The 14,842-nt window shown below is 45.1% G+C and overlaps 1 protein-coding gene across 3 annotated transcripts in view; it reads left to right on the top strand.

Moving 5' to 3' along the window:
* LOC106588997 (CUB and sushi domain-containing protein 3) overlaps positions 1–14,842 on the top strand; it is a 746,396-nt gene that overhangs the window by 685,470 nt on the left and 46,084 nt on the right. For all 3 annotated transcript variants that reach the window (XM_045709277.1, XM_014178612.2, XM_014178611.2), the window contains 3 exons: positions 310–492; positions 6,759–6,935; positions 12,381–12,560. In XM_045709277.1, coding sequence (XP_045565233.1) covers positions 310–492; positions 6,759–6,935; positions 12,381–12,560 — 540 coding nt within the window. The remainder of the gene's footprint in view (positions 1–309; positions 493–6,758; positions 6,936–12,380; positions 12,561–14,842) is intronic.

Below are 14,842 nucleotides of genomic sequence, written 5' to 3'. Positions count from 1 at the left end.
ACGGAGGAGGGGAGGGAGGGAAGGGGAAGGAGATATATGGCACTTTCCTGAATCATTCAGGAATATCCATCTCCGGTGAGCTACTGAGGGGAATCGGTGTGAGAGGGGAATCGGTGAGAGAGGGGAATCAGTGTGTAAGGTTACACCCACATACAGAGAATGAGGGAAGGGCAGAAGGGACAGAATCTGGTTTGAATGACAAAAAGGGTTGTGATGTGTTTCCATGGGAACATTGTGAATTACCATTAACTCTTTCTATGCTTCTGCTTTTCCTTGTGGGCTGGCGTGTGGGTCTCTGTATGTGTGCAGGTGAATCCCAGGGGACATGTGGGGACCCAGGCACCCCGTCGCAGGGCAGCAGGGAGGAGAGTAACTTCAGGATCCGCAGTAAAGTCCAGTTCAGATGCTCTGAGGGTTATGAGCTGATTGGCTCTGCTGAGAGGATGTGCTTTCCTAACGGCACCTGGTCTGGAACACAGCCCTTCTGCAAACGTGAGACCACACACACACACACACACACACACACACACACACACACACACACACACACACACACACACACACACACACACACACACACTTCTCATTCTCCCAACAAATATGGTCCTCTGAGTCCAACAATCGGCTGTACCATTCCATTTCCAGCCACATGCTTTATCAGTCACCACCGCTGAGGGATTTGAACATCCCTTTGTTACCCCCCCCAAATAGCTAGCAATACATAGCCTGCTCTCACTACAGGGGCCCCTATGGCTAGTGATACATAGCCTGCTCTCACTACAGGGGCCCCTATAGCTAGCGATACATAGCCTGCTCTCGCTACAGGGGCCCCTATAAGCTAGCGATACACAGCCTGCTCTCGCTGCAGGGGCCCCTATAGCTAGCAATACATAGCCTGCTCTCTCTGCAGGGGCCCCTATAGCTAGCAATACATAGCCTGTTCTCACTGCAGGGGCCCCTATAACTAGCAATACATAGCCTGCTCTCACTGCAGGGGCCCCTATAGCTAGCAATGCATAGCCTGTGTCAGTCAGGCACCCAGACACAACCCCTAGGTGTCAGTCAGTCAGGCACCTAGACACAACCCCCAGGTGTCTCCTTTGAACCACCCTTTTCATCTCATCTCAAATGAGACAGGATAGCATTACTGTCGTCTCCAAACGCCGGCTTTGTGTTCTCCATGTTCCCTCTGAGCCACTGCAGCTCTCTAGTTAAATAGATTTACAGATTGTTAACTTCTCAGCCCCTGAGGTGGTTGCCAGGCAGCTTCTCCACAAGGCTGACAGGGTACCTCTCGCTCTCCATCACGCTGTCTCGCTCTCAGTCCCTTCTCAATCTTGCTTTCTCTTTCTCCCTATCCAGTACTAGAGGCATTACTACAGACCCACGTTCACTCCCGGGCTGTTCCACAACCGGCCGTGGCCGGGAGTCCCATAGGACGGCGCACAATTGTTCCAGCGTTGTCCGGGTTAGGGGAGGGTTTGGCTGGGGGAGGGGGGGTTTACTTGGCTCATCGTGCTCTAGCGATCCTTGTGGTGGGGGCAGGGTGCCTGCAGACTGACCCCGGGTCGCCAGTTGAACAGTGTTTCCTCCAACACATTGGTGCAGCTGCCTTCCGGGTAAAGCTGGCGGGTGTTAAAGACGGCTTTTAGGCGGGTCATGCATGACTCCACCTTCGCCTCTCCCGAGCCCGTTGGGGAGTTGCAGCGATGAGACAAAAAAATACAAAAAAAATTATAAGAAATCCATCTGTTATACCTGAGCCTGTTGTTTCTCTCTGTAAAATGTTGACATTTTACATTTCTCAGCCCAACCCACCCTCACATAGAACAAGGTCTCCTAGAGATGAATGTACTTTGGTGCAAAAAGTGCAAATCAATCCCAGAACAACAGCAAAGGACTTTGTGAAAAAATGGCACCGGAAGAAATGGCAGCAGTTTTACGGGCGCCCAACCAATTGTGCTATTATGTGGGGTTTTTTGCATTATTTGTAACTTATTTTGTACATAATGTTTCTGCAACCGTATCTTACGGCAAAAAAGAGCTTCTGGATATCAGGACAGCGTTCCCTCACATGATATTCTCCAAACACCCGGCAGGGCCGACATCCCAGTTATTCGCAAGAGGAAGCGACGCAGGTACAGAGGACGAAGAGCCGGATGCCTCGTCAGGACCAGCAGAAGGCGAGTAGGAAAGCTGCCGTGACATCAATATTACTCGCCAACGTGCAATCATTGGACAATAAATTAGACGAGGTACGATCACGAATATCCTACCAACGGGACACCAAAAACTGTAATATCCTATGTTTCAAGGAATCGTGGCTGAATGACGACATGAATATTCAACTAGCGGGATATACGCTGCACCGGCAGGATAGAACAGCACACTCCGGTAAGACGAGGGGGGGGGGCGGTCTGTGCATATTTGTAAACAACAGCTGGTGCATGAAATCTAAGGAAGTCTCTAGATTTTGCTCGCCTGAAGTAGAGTATATTGTGAAAAATTGCAGGCCACACTATTTGCCTAGAGAGTTTTCAGCTATACTTTTTGGGACTGTTTATTTACCACCACAAACAGATGCTGGCACTAGACCGCACTCAGTCAGCTGTATAAGGAAATAAGCAAACAGGAAACCACTCACCCAGAGGTGGTGCTCCTAGTGGCCGGAGACTTTAATGCAGGGAAACTTAAATCAGTTCTACCAAATCTCTATCAACATGTTAAAATGTGCAACCAGAGGGAAAAAAATTCTAGATCACCAGTACTCCACACACAGAGACGCGTACAAAGCTCTCCCTCGCCCTCCATTTGGTAAATCAGACCGCAACTCGATCCTCCTGATTCCTGCTTACAAGCAAAAATTAAAGCAGGAAGCACCAGTGACTCGGTCTATAAAAAAAGTGGTCAGATGAAGCAGATGCTAAACTACTGGACTGTTTTGCTATCACAGTTAAATCGGGATTCTTCCGATGACATTGAGGAATACACCACATCAGTCACTGGCTTTATCAATAAGTGCATCGAGGACGTCGTCCACACAGTGACTGTACGTACATACCCCAACCAGAAGCCATGGATTACAGGCAACATTCGCACTGAGCTAAAAGGTAGAGCTGCCGCTTTCAAGGTGCAGGACTCTAACCCGGAAGCTTACAAGAAATCCCGCTATGCCCTGCGACGAACCATCAAACAGGCAAAGCGTCAATACAGGGCTTAAGATTGAATCATACTACACCGGCTCCGATGCTCGTCGGATGTGGCAGGGCTTGCAACCTATTACAGACTACAAAGGGAAGCACAGCCGCGAGCTGCCCAGTGACACGAGCCTATCAGACGAGCTAAATCACTTCTATGCTCGCTTCGAGGCAAGCAACACTGAGGCATGCATGAGAGCATCAGCTGTTCCGGACGACTGTGTGATCACGCTCTCCATAGCCGACGTGAGTAAGACCTTTAAACAGGTCAACATACACAAGGCTGCGGGGCCAGACGGATTACCAGGACGTGCGCTCTGGGCATGTGCTAACCAACTGGCAGGTATCTTCACTGACATTTTCAACATGTCCCTGATTGAGTCTGTAATACCAACATGTTTCAAGCAGACCACCATAGTCCCTGTGCCCAAGAACACAAAGGCAACCTGCCTAAATGACTACAGACCCGTAGCACTCACGTCCGTAGCCATGAAGTGCCTTGAAAGGCTGGTAATGGCTCACATCAACACCATTATCCCAGAAACCCTAGACCCACTCCAATTTGCATACCGCCCAAACAGATCCACAGATGATGCAATCTCTATTGCACTCCACACTGCCCTTTCCCACCTGGACAAAAGGAACACCTATGTGAGAATGCTATTCATTGACTACAGCTCAGCGTTCAACACCATAGTACCCTCAAAGCTCATCACTAAGCTAAGGAACCTGGGACTAAACACCTCCCTCTGCAACTGGATCCTGGACTTCCTGACGGGCCGCCTCCAGATGGTGAGGGTAGGTAGCAACACATCTGCCACACTTATCCTCAACACTGGAGCTCCCCAGGGGAGCGTGCTCCGTCCCCTCCTGTACTCCCTGTTCACCCATGACTGCATGGCCAGGCATGACTCCAACACCATCATTAAGTTTGCAGACGACACAACAGTGGTAGGCCTGATCACCGACAATGACGAGACAGCCTATAGGGAGGAGGTCAGAGACCTGGCTGGGTGGTGCCAAAATAACAATCTATCCCTCAACGTAACCAAGACTAAGGAGATGATTGTGGACTACAGGAAAAGGAGCACCGAGCACGCCTCCATTCTCATCAATGGGGCTGTAGTGGAGCAGGTTGAGAGCTTCAAGTTCCTTGGTGTCCACATCAGCAACAAACTAGAATGGTCCAAGCACACCAAGACAGTCGTGAAGAGGGCACGACAAAGCCTATTCCCCCTCAGGAAACTAAAAAGATTTGGCATGGGTCCTGAGATCCTCAAACGGTTCTACAGCTGCAACATCGAGAGCATCCTGACCAGTTGCATCACTGCCTGGTACGGCAATTGCTCGGCCTCCGACCGCAAGGCACTTCAGAGGGTAGTGTGTACGGCCCAGTACATCACTGGAGCAAAGCTGCCTGACATCCAGGACCTCTACACCAGGCGGTGTCAGAGGAAGGCCCTAAAAATTGTCAAAGACCCCAACCACCCCAGTCATAGACTGTTCTCTCTACTACCGCATGGCAAGCGGTACCGGAGTGCCAAGTCTAGGACAAAAAGGCTTCTCAACAGTTTTTACCCCCAAGCCATAAGACTTCTGAACAGGTAGCCAAATGGTTACCCGGACTATTTGCATTGTGTGCCCCCCCCCCCCCAACCCCTCTTTTACGCTGCTGCTACTCTCTGTTTATCATATATGCATAGTCACTTTAACCATACCTACATGTACATACTACCTCAATAAGCCTGACTAACCGGTGTCTGTATATAGCCTTGCTACTGTTATTTTCAAATGTCTTTTTACTGTTGTTTTATTTCTTTACTTACCTAAAACACACACATACCTTTTTTTTCGCACTATTGGTTAGAGCCTGTAAGTAAGCATTTCACTGTAAGGTCTACACCTGTTGTATTTGGCGCACGTGACAAATAAACGTTGATTTGATTTGAAGATGCTGGAGGGAACAGGTACAAAAGTATCTATATCCACAGTAAAACGAGACCTATATCGACATAACCTGAAAGGCCACTCAGCAAGGAAGAAGCCACTGCTCCAAAACCGCCATAAAAAAACCAGACTACGGTTTGCAACTGCACATGGGGACAAAGATCGTACTTTTTGAAGAAATGTCCTCTGGTCTGATGAAACAAAAATAGAACTGTTTGGCCATAATGACCATCGTTATGTTTGGAGGAAAAAGGGGGAGGCTTGCAAGCCGCAGAACACCATCCCAACCATGAAGCACGGGAGTGGCAGCATCATATTTGGGGGTGCTTTGCTGCAGGAGGGACTGGTGCACTTCACAAAATAGATGGCATCATGAGGCAGGAAAATGATGTGAATATATTGAAGCAACATCTCAAGACATCAGTCAGGAAGTTAAATCTTGGTCGCAAATGGGTCTTCCAAATGGACAATGACCCCAAGCATTCTTCCAAAGTTGTGGCAAAATGGCTTAAGGACAACAAAGTCAAGGTATTGGAGTGGCCATCACAAAGCCCTGACCTCAATCCTGTAGAACATTTGTGGGCAGAACTGAAAAAGTATGTGCGAGCAAGGAGGCCTACAAACCTGACTCAGTTACACCAGCTCTGTCAGGAGGAATAGGCCAAAAATGCACCCATTTTTATTGTGGAACGTTTGACCCAAGTTAAACAATTTAAAGGCAACGCTACCAAATACTAATTGAGTGCATGTAAACTTCTGACCCACTGGGAATGTGATGAAAGAAGTAAAAGCTGAAATAAATCATTCTCTCTACTATTATTCTGACATTTCACATTCTTAAAATAAAGTGGTGATCCTAACTGACCTAAGACAGGGAATTTTTACTAGGATTAAATGTCAGGAATTGTGAGAAACTGAGTTTAAATGTATTTGGCTGAGGTGTATGTAAACTTCCGACTTCAACTGTAAGTCATCATTTATTAAACAATGTTATTCTAGTACACTTGAGTCATCCCCTTCCCCAAAACTAAATCCAAACACGCCAAGTGTGAGTGCCCCCCCCCCCTCCTCCTTTTGCCCTCAGAACAGCCTCAGTTCGTCGTGGGCACTGACTCTACAAAGTGTCAAAAGCGTTCCACAAGGATGCTGGCCCATGTTGACTCCAATGGTTCCCACAGTTGTGTCAAGTTGGCTGGATGTCTTTTGGGTGGTGGACCATTCTTGATACACACGGGAAACTGTTGAGCGTGAAAAACCCAGCAGCCTAACACCTACTACTGTATCCATACCCCGTTCAAAGGCACTTCAAAATGTTGTCTGGGCCATTCACCCTCTGAATGGCACACATACACAATCCATGTCCCAATTGTCTCAAAGCTTAAAAATCCAACTTTAGCCTGTCTCCTCCCTTTCATCTACACTGATTGAACAAGTGACATCGATAAGGGATCATAGCTTTCACCTAGTCAGTCTGTTTCATGAAAAGTGTTCTTAATGTTTTGTATACTCGGTGTACTAGTATATGATGAAACAACTTCACAAGTATTTTTGAATTATCACATAAAACCAATCATTCAATCAAACTCTATCTGCCCCTTCTCTCTCTCTCTCCAGCGGTGCAGTGTGGGAACCCGGGGACCCCCAGTAACGGCCGTGTGTCCCGGCTGGACGGCACAACCTACTCCCACTCCGTCACCTACTCCTGTATGGATGGCTACCTGCTGACCGGCTCCACCACACGTCAGTGTCTGGCCAATGCCACCTGGTCTGGCACTGCCCCCAACTGCACCAGTAAGTCTCCATAAACCAACCTCACTGCCCTGAACTGCAGCAGTAAGTCTTCATAAACCAACCTCACTGCCCTGAACTGCAGCAGTAAGTCTTCATAAACCAACCTCACTGCCCTGAACTGCAGCAGTAAGTCTTCATAAACCAACCTCACTGCCCTGAACTGCAGCAGTAAGTCTTCATAAACCAACCTCACTGCCCTGAACTGCACCAGTAAGTCTTCATAAACCAACCTCACTGCCCTGAACTGCAGCAGTAAGTCTTCATAAACCAACCTCACTGCCCTGAACTGCAGCAGTAAGTCTTCATAAACCAACCTCACTGCCCTGAACTGCAGCAGTAAGTCTTCATAAACCAACCTCACTGCCCTGAACTGCAGCAGTAAGTCTTCATAAACCAACCTCACTGCCCTGAACTGCAGCAGTAAGTCTCCATAAACCAACCTCACTGCCCTGAACTGCAGCAGTAAGTGAGATCAGAGCCCGCATTCATAAAGCGTCTCAGAGTAGGTGTGCTGATCTAGGATCAGACCCCCCCCCTTCCCCCCCGTCAATCTAATCTTATTCATTATGATCTGAAAGGCAAAAAGGATCCTAGATCAGAACATTTATAAATTAGTGCCCTGGACTTACCCTTTGTGCTTATGAACAGGGACGTTTGAAAATTCCTACTGATAACACCATAATGTTTTTTTTTACGATGTATTTCGATTGTGATCTTTGGTTTTCGTATATGGGACCTATTGATATGTGATACAGAGTCATAGATGGGGGGATTGGTTCTATCAGTGGGCTGAGGCTGAAGACAGTCTGCGTCCCAAATGGTACCCTATTCCCTATATAGTACACTACTTTTGGCCACAGCCCTATGGGTCCTTGTCAAAAGAAGTGCACAATAAAGGGAACATTTGGAACTATTCCAGAATCTTAATCTCGCATCCTGTTGTCATGACATTTCAAGACGTTGCTCCTCTCATGTTAAGAAGGGTGGGTTGTTTATGACTGGAATTCTCCAGGCAGTGTAAGAGAGGGATCGAAGAGGAGACACTCTTTAAGGTAGCCTTCAGGTTAAAGATTGAGACAGCGAGAGAAGGGGTCTCACGCACACATACAGACGCACACACACGCACAGTGACTGGTGGGTTGAGACAGAGAAGAGAGGTCAGAAGAGCCCTGTGTCCCTGCTCCAGCAAGATAAGAAAATCAATCCCTCTGTGCCTCTCTGTTACCTTGTACATATTACCATACCCTCCAAAGCTCTTCCCTCTTCTTCAGCTCCTTCTCAGTTGAGTAGACAACGCCAGGGAGTCAATCTGATTTAAATCTAGGCCCAGGGGCGAGACAGAGGGGGAGAGAGACCGAGAGACTGAAAGGGAGAGTGAGGGAGAGAGGCTGCCACATAACGTTCTGAGAAGCATATGTTTCTTAGAGCTTGGTGAGAGTGGTTGTCCTAAGGTTATTTTGCATACAACTTTCTGGGAATGGTGCCGGATAGTTACTTGGCTTTGGAACATTCTCAGCATATTTAAGGAACTTGACAAAAAAAAATGTTTTATTGGTATTTCATTTCAGAATGTTTCCTTAAAGTTGAAACATGGTTACATTTCAATTTTGGTAATGTTCTAGGAATGTTCTCGAATTGGTTTGACATTAGGAATGTTTTCATGTAGTTCAGAGAACATTAAGAAACAACGTTCTTCTGTTGGAATTTCATTACTTCAGCTTAACATTTCCTACAGGTTTCCTCATGGTTCTAAAGTCCTATTTTCAAATTGTTCCAAGAACATAAAAAAAACTTTCCATAAAAACCACAAGAAAATGTTAGAAACATTCAGAGAACGTTCTAAGAATGTTGTTTAAAAACATATATATTCCATTCTCAGCAACAGCAAAACTCTATCTTCTATCTTGTTAAGTGTGTTCAGGTGTGTTGGCCAAGTCCACTAATTGGCCACACCTGATCTTAATGATTGCTTGTTTCCTTTGAAATGGGGTCTGTTTGAATAGACTAACATGTAAAAACATGGTATGCTAGCTCCATCCTGGTGGCACAGAAGACTAATTCCATGGATAGAGAACAGATTATAGGTTTGAATCTTCAAGGAAGTTATTTAAAGCCTCCAAATAACCTATCATTTCCATTCTCAGAGTGTTCAATGAAATAGAGTAAAACAATCTCAGAACCTCCCTGCAACCTAAAAATAAATGTTCCCAGAACAGTGAAAATGTTCACTTCTCTGCACAGAATGTTTAAAAAAACGTCAGTTTTACCGGTCAGGAAATGTATGACTTCGTTCCCACAAACAATGTGAAACAAAAAAAATACGTTCCCACAACTTCCAAGGAACCAAATGTGCTAGCTGGGAGAGACAGAGAGACTTATTCCACTTCAGGTAGATAATTCCTCTCTATCTCACCTGGTGTTTCAGATTCAGTTCATTCAGGAATGGACTACCAGATCTATAAACTACTTCCTGCCTGTCTCCATATCACCCCTAGACAGAAGTTATAGACCACACTCGTTCCTCCAGGCTAGGTTCATTTCCTTTGATCGTATGCCTCTTAGTGCCCATATATGCTTAAACAGGCAGAATGCTTTGCCTACAGCGTTTCAAAGAGACCTTTGGTTTGTCCCCCAAAATGGCACCCTGTTACCTATATAGTCTCAGGGCTCTGATCTAACGTAGCGCACCTTTTTAGGGAATAAGGTGTAATTTGGGACACATCCCTTGCCTGTGGCATCAAATCAAATTTGTCACATGCCCCGAATACAACAGCTGTAGACCTTACAGTGAAATGCTTACTTACACAGCCCTTAACCAACAATGCAGTTTTAAGAAAAATACCAACAAAAAAATAAAGAAATAAAGTAACAAAAAGTAACGTGTCAAAGTAGTACTGATTGATGAGTCTTTACATGTGTTTTATTGAGCAGGCTGAGAAGGGCGATGCAATGTTTTCTATCCAGTGGTGGAGTCACATTAGCATTTTGGTCGAGACATTTTCCACACCACCTAGATGTTTACGAGCTTAACGCTCTGATGATTGATTCCCAAAGCTTCATTCTCAGGTTTTTTTTTTTTTTTTAGCAAAATACACTAAATGTATGGAAAACTGTAATTCTGGAATTGATAAGGGCACCACATAAATCAATGGGGGGGTGATGTCACGGCTGTCATAGGAAGAAGAGGACCAAAGTGCAGGGTGTGTGTCGTTCCACATTTTATTTATACTGTGAAACTATGCAATACATAAATACACTGAATGAAAAAACAACAAACCGTGACACAGAGATGAACACATACACAATTAAAAATTAATCACCCACAAAACCCAGGTGAAAAAAACCCTACTTAAGTATGATCTCCAATTAGAGACAATGAAGACCAGCTGCCTCTAATTGGAGATCATTCCAAACAAAACCCAACATAGAAATACAAAACTAGAACCTAAACATAGAAATAGAAAACATAGAGAGAGAAAAACCCTGCCACGCCCTGACCTACTCTACCATAGAAAATAACATCTTTCTATGGTCAGGATGTGACAGGTGAACTTTTTTCTGAAATTAAAAACAGTCACGGTGATCACTGATCACAGAACTACTGATGTGTTTCTGTTACCTTGTCATCTGAATTCCCAGGTAGACCATAAACATTAAACAGTCACGGTGATCACTGATCACAGAACTGCTGATGTGTTTCTGTTACCTTGTCATCTGAATTCCCAGGTAGACCATAAACATTAAACAGTCACGGTGATCACTGATCACAGAACTGCTGATGTGTTTCTGTTACCTTGTCATCTGAATTCCCAGGTAGACCATAAACATTAAACAGTCACGGTGATCACTGATCACAGAACTGCTGATGTGTTTCTGTTACCTTGTCATCTGAATTCCCAGGTAGACCATAAACATTAAACAGTCACGGTGATCACTGATCACAGAACTGCTGATGTGTTTCTGTTACCTTGTCATCTGAATTCCCAGGTAGACCATAAACATTAAACAGTCACGGTGATCACTGATCACAGAACTGCTGATGTGTTTCTGTTACCTTGTCATCTGAATTCCCAGGTAGACCATAAACATTAAACAGTCACGGTGATCACTGATCACAGAACTGCTGATGTGTTTCTGTTACCTTGTCATCTGAATTCCCAGGTAGACCATAAACATTAAACAGTCACGGTGATCACTGATCACAGAACTGCTGATGTGTTTCTGTTACCTTGTCATCTGAATTCCCAGGTAGACCATAAACATTAAACAGTCACGGTGATCACTGATCACAGAACTGCTGATGTGTTTCTGTTACCTTGTCATCTGAATTCCCAGGTAGACCATAAACATTAAACAGTCACGGTGATCACTGATCACAGAACTGCTGATGTCTTTCTGTTACCTTGTCATCTGAATTCCCAGGTAGACCATAAACATTAAACAGTCACGGTGATCACTGATCACAGAACTGCTGATGTGTTTCTGTTACCTTGTCATCTGAATTCCCAGGTAGACCATAAACATTAAACAGTCACGGTGATCACTGATCACAGAACTACTGATGTGTTTCTGTTACCTTGTCATCTGAATTCCCAGGTAGACCATAAACATTAAACAGTCACGGTGATCACTGATCACAGAACTGCTGATGTGTTTCTGTTACCTTGTCATCTGAATTCCCAGGTACACCATAAACATTAAACAGTCACGGTGATCACTGATCACAGAACTACTGATGTGTTTCTGTTACCTTGTCATCTGAATTCCCAGGTAGACCGTAAACACTCTACTTCCTGCTCTGTTTTCCATCCCGTCCTCCACAGAACAGAAGCGAGTTATAGTCGTAAGAGATTGACAGAATTGATTATGGAAGTTAAACCCAGGAGACCCTCGTATGAGAACACAGCTCACAGCTATTGATTTTCCCCGTGATAGTGAAATCTATCATTTTGAATAAAAGAGGCGAGGGGGTATCTCATCAGTGGAGATATCTCTGTTGCTGGCTGCATAAATTGGTCATTTCAGATGATTTGTGGATTAGGTTTCCCACCGATTGTTGTCACAGCCCCAGTTACATCTTACGCCGGACCCACAATGGGGCCTAAATTGCACTTCGACCGCCGTCATAGATATCCGCGTCTGTCACACAAGAGCCAGAAAGCCAACTAAGTGTCCAGACAGGGGATGTCTTCTTTGTTATGTATGTATTTGTTTGCTGTAACAGAGTACACTGTGTCACTGAGTCACTCTTTTGTCCCCTTCCTTCCTACCTTCCTTTGTTCATTCCTTCCTTCCTTCCTTCCTTCCTTCCTTCCCTCCCTCCCTCCCTCCCGTCCTTCCTTCCGTCCTTCCTTCTTTCCTCTCTTTCTTCCTTCTTCCTTCCTCCCTCCCTCCCTGCCCCCCCTCTCCCTCCCTCCCTCCTTCCTTCTTTCTGTCTAATCACAGTGATCAACTGTGGCGACCCTGGGGTTCCAGCCAATGGGATGAGGTATGGAGAGGACTTTGCTATTGGTCAGAACATCACATTCCTGTGTGCTCCGGGATACAGCATGGAGGCCGACAGCTCGGCTGTACGCACCTGCACCTCCAACGGCACCTGGAGTGGTATCATGGCATCCTGCCAAGGTAAGACCTAGCAACACATGTGTAGCATAATGTACTTCATTACCCACAATGCTCTGTGGAACATATCTAATAACATTTTGGCATCATAGCATCTTTCAAAGGTAGGGCCCAGCAACACTTTGTTTGGTTGGTTTGTTCCCCTGACTACTTCAATTTGAGTGTTTGAATATGTGTATCTACACTTTAGAATAGATTTCAATGAGCCAAGTCTTAGGGACTAACTAATCAATGTTCCCATTGTCTAAAACAGAGATGTCTTGGCTTGGGTTCCCTATGGCATCACCACCAGTTTCACCACAGATTGTTATAGCTTATTCACAGTAACACTGCACACCTCCTGCTTTCCACACTGTTGCCCTTAGCAACGGTAGCCCATATATCATTGTGCCACAGTGAGAAAAGGGTTTAAATAAAGCATATCAGTTTTCTTTGGTTTGTTATTGTAGGACCAACATCCTGTCTTGTAGTTGTTATTGCTGACACTATATGGCCAGGCAGAAAAGGTTTCTCTTCATAACACACTTTCTCAACATGCATACAATTCAGCTTTTTACCATGATCTTGGACCAGCTATGATCAACACATATCTTCATCCGTTTGTACAGGTGATAGTTCCATTTCTTGGCTGTGTGAAAGTGTGTTGTTATGCATACATATGTAACAGCTGCAGAGTGATATCTCATTGTTATGATGCACAGTTAGATCTGTGAATGTGGATGTTGACGTGTGGAATGGAAAGTAGCCTAATGGAGGTGGATGGGTGAAAGTCTAACATTGCCTTTTAACACAACGTTGCGTGTGTGCGTGTGCGTGTGTGCGAGCGTGCGCGCGTGCGTGCGTACACTCGTATTGTATACTGTATGTGAGAACGCCTGTGAAATGGAGGATCCATCACAGCGGCTGTAGAACTTCACCACTGTTGTGTCACTGGAGTTGTGAAACTACTCTGCATAAAGCTATTATTCATTAGCTTAGTACAAGCCAAGCTGGTCCACTCTCAACGGAGGGGCTACCAAGCGTGTCCAATACTAATTCAGAATATTAATACAACATTTGGGAATTTATTACACGTTTATTGCTTTTATTACTGTGACACAGAGATGGCAATAAGAGTAGCTAATCATCAGAAAGCTCCATTGAGCTGGACTAATGTGTTTTTGTTTTTATAGTCAGCTGATTCATTTAATCACTACCCTCCAAATCAAAGGGTTCTGGTCAAATGGAATGGACTAATAATATATAGTATAAGGAATAGGCCTAGTATCCATAGTGCTGTTACTGACCAAACCAACCCCATCTTTTGGAAAGTCTATCCACAGTGCTGTAACGGTTATTCAGTGAGATGACTGTATCCATGGTGATAGACTTTCCAATATAGTGCACTATTTTACTGTAATTTGGTGAGAATATTGTGTTTATTGTATAGTACGCTGGAAAGCCTGTTTCTGCCCAAACCAACCCTCACAGAACAGTCTTCTAGAAAGCCCTATCTGCTGTTACTGTAATTTGCTGAAAGGAGTGTATCCGCCATGCAATTTTTTGGAAAGCCTACGATATCTGCTATTACTTGCTGTAGTTCAGTGAGAGGAGGAGTATGCTGTGTCCACATCGTAGTTGGCAGAACTCCTTGTGAAAAACAAACACGGAAGAGAAAGGGAGACTCACTCTACAGAGTGCAACATGAGTCATCCAGCCTAGCCCTCTCTCCTACTCAAGTGTGGCATTGGCTGTGGCGTACCACGACTCCCAGGCAGCGCTCAGACAAACAAACTGTCCCTTTCTCTCTGCCGTATTGCACTATATAGGGAATAGGGTGCAATTTGGGACTCAGTTATTTTTTATTTAACCTTTATTTAATTAGGCAAGTCAGTTAAGAACAAATTCTTATTTACAATGCCGGCCTAGGAACTACCTGGTTCAGGGGCAGAACAACAGATTTTTACCTTGTCAGCTCAGGGATTCGGTTTCGGTTACTGGCCCAACGCTCTAACCACTAGGCCACCCGCCACCCCAGGTAGCCTAGTGACACCCAGAGGCTAGTGCTCGGAGAGAAAACCATTAGCTCAGGTTTCAGTTAGACAGCTGGTAGTAAATGTCCACTAAGGGTGGCAAAGCCACAATTATTCCATCGGCTTCATTTCCTAAGATTATGAAAATATGTTGTTTTAGTTGTTAGCCTTTTCCCTGTGGCCTTTTCCCAAAGGTTTCTTGTGTATTCGCTGTTTGCCTTTATGCCATGAATGGAATCATATAAATCGTGCCTAATTGATTCAGGATAACTC

This window comes from Salmo salar, chromosome ssa27, assembly GCF_905237065.1.
Source record: "Salmo salar chromosome ssa27, Ssal_v3.1, whole genome shotgun sequence".
Taxonomy (NCBI): domain Eukaryota; kingdom Metazoa; phylum Chordata; class Actinopteri; order Salmoniformes; family Salmonidae; genus Salmo; species Salmo salar.
The sequence above is the reverse complement of the archived record's forward strand: the minus strand, read 5'-3'. Positions and strand labels throughout refer to the sequence as shown.